The sequence below is a fragment of the Bison bison genome, unplaced genomic scaffold (genome assembly GCF_000754665.1).
Source record: "Bison bison bison isolate TAMUID 2011002044 unplaced genomic scaffold, Bison_UMD1.0 scf7180017864182, whole genome shotgun sequence".
NCBI lineage: Eukaryota > Metazoa > Chordata > Mammalia > Artiodactyla > Bovidae > Bison > Bison bison.
Window position 1 is genome coordinate 531,587 of NW_011494754.1, and position 9,746 is coordinate 541,332.

Here is a 9,746-nt window from a genome sequence, read left to right on the forward strand (position 1 = left end):
ACTCTAATAAACTTTATTTCTCTCTCATTCTGTCTCATGTCTGGAAATTCTTTTCCAACCCGCGCCTGGACCACAACAACCTAGAGGCTGAAAGAGGAGCCGCTGATTCTGCCTTTGATTTTCACTCAGGCACAGTGATTGCAGAGAGACAGCTGCTGGCTGGATCGGCCCTCTAATAAGTTATATTTTCACCATACTATGCCTTCAAATCTAGAATTAGTCACCAACATTTAAAACTAAGTGGTTGCCCATAGGGGCTTCCCTGGTGGGCTCAGTGGTAAAGAACCTGTCTGCCAATGCAGGAGACCCAGGTTTAATCCCTGGTCTCGGAAGATCCCCTGGAGAAGGAAATGGCAACTCACTCCAGTACTCTTGCCTTGGAAATCCCATGGAACCTGGCGGGCTGCAGCCTATGGGGACATGACTTAGTGACTAAACAACAACGAAGTTGCCCATGGAATCTTGATCTCTAGCCTGCATTCTCAGAAGGCAGCAGTTCTCTGGACCTCACAGGGCTCTGGGCGGGCTGGTATTCTCTGGGCTCCACGTCCCTCACCCTACCCTCCCATTACATTCCTCAGATACCTGCCTTCCTCTAGCACAGGCTAAGGAGTCTGTTAGCTCAGGAGCAGCCTAGGTCAACCCACTGAGGGAGCACATTGAGACTGGGGGCCACAGTCCAGGCTCAACACCAAGGGCTTCTTTGCGTGGTTTTGTCCCATGGGCAGCTCTCCCTGGGGGAGTGGGCAGGGGAGGTGGCAGCCATGGCAGGTGCCTGGGATCCTGGCCTCCATAGAGATACAACCAAATGCTCACCCGCATAAACTCCACACTGCTGTCCAAGGGGGTTTCCTGGCGAAAGAGCAGAAGAAAGTTTTCATCCTCAGATAAGAACATGCCAGCAAGCTAAAGAAAAGGGGAGAAATAGCAGTTGGTGACACTGACCAGTGCTCCCTGGGTAAAAGGCACAGAGCAACATATTAGAGAGCAGAACAACTTAGAACTCTCAGGGTGGTGAGCTCATGTTGCAGCTCTGTGCCCTCAATTGTCATTTTGGGGACACATTCACTGATTCTTTCAAGAAGTATTGGGCACTCTTACTAGATATGAAATGCTATGAGTATCTATTTTCTACGAGCTTACAATCCAAAATCATCATTTAATAATAAATGTGTTAGTGTTTAAAATGTTCCACACTTTGTCTTAGAAGCTCCAGCATTAACAACTACACGTATTAGAAAAGAAAAATACCAAATAACTTTTTTAGAATTAACAATCACTAATATTTATTGAGCATTTACTGTGAGACAGGCACTGTGCTAAGTAAACTGGCATTTTTCTTTATTTTTGGGTTGCTGGGTTTTCATTGCTGTGCAGGCTTTCTCTGTTTGCAGCAAGCTGAGGAACTACTCCTGGTTGCAATGTGCAGGCTCATTGCCGTGGCTTCTCTTGTGGTAGATCATGGGCTGTAGACACGGGGGCTTCAGTAGTGTAGGTACACAGGCTCAGTTGCCCCATGGCATGTGGGATCTTCCTGTGTCCCCGGAATTGGCAGACAGATTCTTAACCTCTGGACCACCAGGCTTGTCTCGTTTTTAATATCTATATTCTTTATTTGGCTGTGCCGGGTCTTAGTTGTGGCACTCGAGATCTCTCTTCATTGTGACGTGCAAACTCTTAGTAGCAGCATGTGAAATCTAGGCCCTCTGCATTAGGGGTGTGAAGTCCTAGTCACTAGACTTCCAGGGAAGTACCCCAAATAATTTTTATATGTCCTATGAATTGTTCTGTGGGCTTCCCTCATGGCTCAGACAGCAGAGAATCTCCCTGCCAAGGTAGGAGACCCAGGTTCGATCCCTGGATCGGGAAGATCCCCTGGAGAAGGAAATGGCAACCCACTCCAGTATTCTTGCTTGGAGAATCCCATGGACAGAGGAGTTTGTGGACTACAGTCCATGGGGTTGCAGTATTTGAGGGCATTTGAGTGTGTATTGTCTTCTCCGTTCTCCTTCATAAACCACAGCCATTCCTTCTATAATCATTGTCATTGTTCTCTTGGCATTTTGTATAATGCCACAGAGTGACTCCAGAGCAAATACTTTGGGTAGGTTGTACGAATAATTATTTCACACTCCCACTCATATTCTCTAGTTGGATGTAAGTCAGCTGAAGGGTGTATCATGTGAACAACAGCTGTCATATATTGAGTACCTGCTACCTGGCAGGGGCACTGGTGATGTGCTTTTCATTATCATCTCATTAAATCATCATGCCAGTCCTTCAAGCAAATAGAAAGATCCCTGTTTACTAATGGGAGGCAGCACAGTGCAGGATGTGATAGGCTTTCATGTGGATCCAAATTCTTTCTCTATCATCACCTATTATTTGATCTTGGACAATTTAATTGATGCCTCTGTGCCCCAATTTCCTCATGTGTAAAATGAGGATAATAATATTTATGTTATTGTTCTATTGCTCAGTCGTGTCCAACTCTTTGTGACCCCATGGACTGCAGCACACCAGGCTTCCCTTCACTATCTCCCAGAGTTTGCTCAAACTCATGTCCATTGAATCGGTGATGCCATCCAACTGTCTCATAGGATATAATATTTATATCTTGGCGTTTATGTGAAGACTAAAAGTAAGATGAGGCACTATTTATGAACTGTTAAGCAGAGTCCCTGGTACTTATTAAAAACTTAGTCAATGGTAACTGCACTGTGGATCTAGATGATGAACTTGAGGCTCTCAGAGATGAAGTCTCTGGCCCAAGGTTTCATATTTCACCATTTTTCTTTGTGCTGTTCCTCCCCACCCACACAGGGTCAACTGGAACTGAGAACCACTCTTTAGGACTAAGTGTTTTTTCATATGGAGTGGCACAGGCTGAGAAACCAAATTAAAATGTAATTCACTGGCCCTAATTAGAACCCACTGTCTTCAATTTATCTGGAATGGCACAGAGGAGCCCTGGGCAAGTCAAGTACAGAGATCATCCTCTAGTCTCACTTTGGCTCTTACTTGTGACTGCTTTCTCATTTTATTTTGTGCTAAAATATCTAAAATATGTGCGTGCATGCTCATTCGTATCTGACTCTTTGTGACCCCATGGACTGTAGCCCACCAGTCTCCTCTGTCATGGAATTCTCCTGGTGTAAGAAGTGGCAACCTGCTCCAGTATTCCTGCCTGGAAAATTGCATGGAGAGAGGAACCTGGCGGGCAAGAATATTGCAGTGGGTTGCCATTTCCTTCTCCAGAGAATCTTCCTGACCCAGGGATTGAACTTGGGTCTCCTGCTTTGTCAGGGGAATTCTTTACCACTGAGCCACTTGGGAAGCCCTCCTTTAGGTTACTTGCTTTCAACGCTGCTACCAAAAAAGCTGCATTCTGTTTCATATCTCTATCTTCTGTCATTGTTTGCTGTTGTTGAATAGTTTAAAAATAACATCTACTAATTAAGGATTCATTTCAGATACACCATCTAATTTCTATAATTTTTTAATCTCTGGGGCACTTTGCCTGATGAAGATCGTATTTATCTTCCTAGGAGCCTCAGAATCTTTATATAGTGCTTATAAGTTTGATAAATCCTCTCTAGAAACTCTGATGGATCCTCAGTTTATCTCCTGGATCTTGTTTAGGCTCTTTTGTCTAGGTACCCCACTGGGTTTTCTCTCAGATCTCCATGCCAGAAGATGGTAGCCCTCTGACTCCTTTTTCTCCTGATGCAATAATATAAACACTTCTACATATGCAACGTCATCTCTTTTTCCCTGCTCTTTTCCTCTGTCCATTGAATTCTCCAGGCAAGAATACTGGAGTGGGTAGCCATTCCCTTCTCCAGGGGATCTTCCCAACCCAGGGATCAAACCTGGGTCTCCTGCATTGCGGGCATATTCTTTACCATCTGAGCCACCAGGAAAGCCCAAAATGTGTGCAGATGGGCTGATTTGTATGTCACAACTACCTGTAACTGAAGTAACCCTAACAGTCAATGATAAAGCCGGAGACAGTAGGAGAGACCTTGCTACTACTCTTAATACTCACAGACTCAGGAGTTTTGAAGGGGCTTTGGGACCAAAACAGTCCTATACTATCAGCTTCTCTACAAATAACATCAATTATGCCATCAGCAGGACTCCATAATAGAATGTTTAGCATGTTTAGAATGTCACAGTTGTTGTCAGGTTCCCAGTTGCTTTAGAAATTGGTAAGAAAGATAATGGCAGAGTTTTTCACTGTTTGCCGTGTTTCATTTATTATTAACAAACATTTGGGGCTTCCCAAGTGGTGCAGTGGTAAAGAATCCACCTGCTAATGCAAAAGATGCAAAAGACGAGAGTTCGATCCCTGGGTTGGAAAGATCTCCTGGAGTAAGAAGTAGCAACCTGCTCCAGTATTCTTGGCCTGGAAAAGTTCATGAACAGAGGAACCTGGAAGGCTGCAGTTCATGGGGTCAGGAGGACATGTCTGAGCAACTGAGCAGGCACGCACACATAACAAATATTTACTAAGCACCCCTATGCACTGTGCTCTGTCCTGTGAGCAGAAGGATGCAACAGTGAACATGTTATTATAAATACTTCAGTATTTTTACCTGAAACTCCCAATTACATTTCCATTAATGAATACATTGCTGCTTTTACATCAATTGCAATGGAATTATTGGTTATATAATTTTTTGCCTTTTAGTGAAAATTTTGGAAACAACTACACTCATAAATATCCAGTTTAGTGTATTCATTTTCTGAGAAGGCAGCCTTCTGGTGAACATGTCTATTTTTTTTATAAGAAGACATTATCTTGCTTTATTATCATAACTTTCTGAAGAAAAATTACTATTTTCATCAATAATATTGACCAAGTATGACAGCATCAAGAGACTAGCCTTTCAGACTTCAGATAATATGTCTAGCAGGCAATTTTGACTATGAAATAAATATGTTAGTTTCATAGTAGCTTATTTTTATGTATGGATTCGTAACTCTATAGAATAAACCTGTATAGACTCATACCTGTAACTTAGACCAGTGCCACTTCTTGGCCATATGATGCTGGATAACTCAGTTTCCTCATCAGTAAAATAGGGATAATGTTTGATGACCATTTTTGTAGCTACTGTTACAAAATATAATATACAATGTACAATACAATAATATACAATACGTTACTCTAGAGTAACATAATATGTGTGGAAATTCTAAACTGTGAATCTTTTTGTAACTGGAAGAGAAAATAATCAGGTTCAAAGACAGGCTGTGTGAGGTACCACATGCTTAATGCATTTCCTTGCTTTAGTTAAGTACGTAGTAAGTGTGGTTTGAGTTGAAGTCAAGACACCAGCTGTCTGTTTTGTTTTCATGATGTTCAGAGGTAGATCTTTCCAGTCCGCCCTGGGAACTGATGCTGAAATTTGAACTCATTTATTGTCAGTAAGTTTTTCCTTATGTCTAGGTTGAATTTGAACAGGACACTGTGTAACTGAAAAGCCTCCAGCATATCAATTACCCAATTATAAAATAAGTATAAAGATTGATTGACCTAAATAAAATGATATCCTTGTCACTAAGATTGATGAAAAAGGAAAAGCGAGTACTTCAAAAGTGTTATCTAATTCAACTGCCTTGCAGAGGGTTCTAATTTCCCAGTCAAATGTAAAACTTTCTGTATTCTGCAGAGAAAATTGCAGCCCAAGAAGGTATTGTCAATAAAGGTACAGTCATAAAAGATACCTCTTTCATCTGTATGCAGCCGTCTTTAGAGACATCGTGGGGAGCCATAAATTGTTGTTTCATCTTCTGTACATTTTCTTCTTTGACTGCATCCTACAGTGGGCCAGAGAGAACCACATTAAAGCCACTGGGATTCCAAGAATGTTAGTTAGGATATCAAATATTCGGAGTATACAGCCTGATAATTACATTAGTCTAACCAAGTTCCCTAGTCATTGAAAAAGATCTCACCAATTGCAGACAAGAGAGAGGTGATGGAGATTTCTTAAATAACCATTAATCAGAATCCGAACTAGGTAGCACAGCTAGTGAGCTCCTAATATATGAATGAAGAGAAACTTAGAGTGTTGACGGTATGAATTTGAACATTTTTCTATATTTTTTGTGACAAGAGATTGTATTGTAGTGAACATACTAACTTTATTCCCAAGAACATTTTGTTCTATTTTTAAGTGAAAAGTCCAGCTCTTTTGGGCTTTTGGTTTACCATAGTTCATTCTCTTAATCTTGGACTCTCCAAAAATAATAATAATAATTAGAAGGGGAAAATAATTAAAGAGGAAACCAAAGAAGTAATCATTGAACTACCAAAGATGTGACATATCCCTTCCTTGTACAGCTTTTTCCACACATTAAATTCTTCTTCATCAGTGGACCGTAGGGTTATTACAAAGAAAGATGACATATATAATCAACAGTGGAGGATGTATTTAATGCAGAGGCTGAGAGTCACAGGCACTCCCAAACAGTGCCAGATGCCTAGACTCCAGACTAGATCAGTTAGACTAAACTGACTCTCCCTAATACTGTCATGGTATTCCTGCCAACCAGGTTTCCTCATCTGACACTCCTCTAAGTACAGAGAAATTAGCCTCTTTAGTCTTGGCACCATTGATTGTGTGGTTGGTCTGTTGTATGGGTGTGTATGTGCATCATACAGAGAAATCATTTAAGAAGGTGGGTCTTCACTTTGAATTTCAGCTTGGTCTTCTACCTTTAGTTTGAAGGCACGGAACTTGACTTGTCCTCTCAGACCTCTAACCCCAAAGTCCATGACTGTCCCTTGAACCTAAAGCAAGAGAGTCTAGGGTTCCCTCTGTTGTTATGTCCAATCAGCACCCACCCCGCCCACCTTCTCTGAGACTCTAAGTCCCAAGAGGGTACTTAGCATCTCTGGAGCATTGAGTCTCAGCGTGTGTGGCAATCTGTACATGAAGAATGTGCACACAGCCCCCAAAAGTGATGCTCTGCAACAGACTGGCTAGATGTAGACCTAGTTCAGAGGCAGTTCTGAGCATTTGAAAAGAAAAAAAGTTGGAGGGGCCAGTGTGGTGGGTATAGTGAGTAACAGCCAGCAGCAAGACTGGCTGATGTTTCCATGAAGTCAGTCCCCTCAGAGGCTGTGAGGAGCAGGTCATTACAAGCTGCTGCTTCTCCAAGATTGACTAGCAGGCAGCTTGCTGTTCGAAATCTTAAAATTCCTTCTCCCAAGGTCTGTGTGACTCTCACTAATCAAGGGAGGAAAGTGGCCCTAGTCAGGCCTCTGATGAACTGCCCGCCATGTCTAAACACCAGAGTGAGTGGCTGCCTGGTCATGGAGGCCTCCCTGCTGGTGGTTCTGGACTCACTGGGGCATCACTGATTAGAAGTAGGTGTCACAAATGGTGATTGTCCCTCAGCTGAGAGGAACATGCCTTCTTGTTAAGGACGTACTTAGGGCCTACTCATTTCTCAGCAGGAAAAAAGAGTCCAGAATTAGGAATGGTTTCCTGAATTGTGGTTGTTCCAGTAGCATGGAATGCCCAGTGAAGGTCCCTGTAGCCATATTCCCTGAGGGCATGCCTCTGAAATTTCTGACTAACAGTTTACACAGCTTATCCCTTGGCTCCAAAAGCCCTCTCCTTCACCAGGAGCTGAGGAGAGGTGCCTGGGGCTACAGCCACAGCTCAGCAGGACTGGCCTGATTATATCACAACCCACTCCCTGATGTGTACTGTCCCTGAAGGTGACAGGAGATGCAGATATCTAACAAATAAATATAATTCTTAGGTACATCAGAATTTTATTTCCACTAGCCTAAGGACTCTGCAACCTCCAACCCCTCCGCCTCTGGCTTCAGGAATGCCTGCACAGCACACAGTTGCCCGAGACACTGGAAAGTCATTTGTTTCCTTTGCTCTGAGGACCATGCCTGTGCATGTGTGAGAAGGTGAGGCCCCAAACCAGATAGGAGGCAGGGGTGAGGTAAGAACAGCCAAGCTATGGGAGATGGCACCCATCTTCTCCCTCACTAATGGGAACGAAACACTGCTTCTAAAGTCAGCCAAAGCCCGAGAAGAGGACAGCCATGTCCCCAGCCTAGAGCAGACCCTAGTGTTTGAGTAGTTCCACCTCTCACCCCATGACTGAAAATAAGACACTTTAAGTTTCAGTACTGAAAGTATTTAGTTTCAGTATTCAGAAAAGAGAGCAACTTTCCTCTTCTTTAAATCACTAAAGCAAGAAGCTTTCTGAAAAGGTGTGATGGGGGACACTCTCCAACCCCTTCTGATATCTATGTCAGAAGCTTTCTCTGTCCGTTTTCTTTAATAAAACTCTGCTATACAAAAGCTCTTGAGTGATCAAGCCTGGTCCCAAAGCTAAACCTTCTTTGGTGATCACAAATCTGACATTGTTCACTGTAAGCTATCATCTTGGGGGCTCATCCTGGATCTTCAGGACAAGGTAAGAACACTCAGAGCTCTAGCCTCTCTGCTTTCTCAGTATACACGTTTTCTGCTTTACTTGACTAACTCTTCTGTGTGATTGTGTGAATGAATGACACTGTGTGAATATGAGCCCTGCTCTGTGGTTTTGCAGTGTCTTGTAATGACTGAAGGCAGCCCCAAAAAGGGGAGCCTTGTTGGGGGTTTATACCGACCTGCCAATGCCAAGAGACACCCAAGGTCCTGCAAGGGGAGCGACCAAAAATGGGCGAAGCGTGTGGACTGAACTTGCCTTTCTTGGTCAGCTTTTCCTGGTCTCTTTGGCCATTTCATAATTGCGTGGGAAATGTGGCCCACGGAAGAAGGGAATGGCAAACCACTTCAGTATTCTTGCCTTGAGAACCCCATGAACGGTATGAAAAGGCAAAATGATAGGATACTGAAGGAGAAACTCCCCAGATCAGTAGGTACCCAATATGCTACTGGAGATCAGTGGAGAAATAACTCCAGAAAGAATGAAGGGATGGAGCCAAAGCAAAAACAATACCCAGTTGTGGATGTGACTGGTGATAGAACCAAGGTCCAATGCTATAAAGAGCAATATTGCATAGGAACCTGGAATGTCAGGTCCATGAATCAAGGCAAATTGGAAGTGGTCAAACAAGAGATGGCAAGAGTGAATGTCGACATTCTAGGAATCAGCAAACTGAAATGGACTGGAATGGGTGAATTTGACTCAGATGACCATTATATCTACTACTATGGGCAGGAATCCCTTAGAAGAAATGGAGTAGCCATCATGGTCAACAAAAGTCCGAAATGCAGTACTTGAATGCAATCTCAAAAATGACAGAATGATCTCTGTTCGTTTACAAGGCAAACCATTCAATATTACAGTAATCCAAGTCTATGCCCCAACCAGTAACACTGAAGAATCTGAAGTTGAACGGTTCTATGAAGACCTACAAGACCTTTTAGAACTAACACCCAAAAAAGATGTTCTTTTCATTATAGGGGACTGGAATGCAAAAGTAGGAAGTCAAGAAACACCTGGAATAACAGGCAAATTTGGGCTTGGAATACAGAATGAAGCAGGGCAAAGACTAATAGAGTTTTGCCAAGAAAATGCACTGGTCATAGCAAACACCCTCTTCCAACAACACAAGAGAAGACTTTACACATGGACATCATCAGATGGTCAACACCAAAATCAGATTGATTATATTCTTTGCAGCCAAAAATGGAGAAGCTCTATACAGTCAACAAAAACAAGACTAGGAGCTGACTGTGGCTCAGATCATGAACTCC

General features: G+C 42.8%; 2 protein-coding genes across 14 annotated transcripts in view; one reads left to right on the plus strand and one right to left on the minus strand.

Moving 5' to 3' along the window:
* Window positions 1-9,746, plus strand: part of SLC17A1 (solute carrier family 17 (organic anion transporter), member 1) — a 240,445-nt gene that overhangs the window by 196,658 nt on the left and 34,041 nt on the right. The gene's annotated exons all lie outside the window — the stretch shown is intronic.
* Window positions 1-9,746, minus strand: part of SCGN (secretagogin, EF-hand calcium binding protein) — a 53,476-nt gene that overhangs the window by 35,644 nt on the left and 8,086 nt on the right. The window contains exons 3-4 of the mRNA XM_010843460.1: window positions 5,734-5,826; window positions 817-906 (exon numbers count right to left, since the gene is read on the minus strand). Of these exons, the coding sequence (XP_010841762.1) occupies window positions 817-906; window positions 5,734-5,826 (183 nt within the window). The remainder of the gene's footprint in view (window positions 1-816; window positions 907-5,733; window positions 5,827-9,746) is intronic.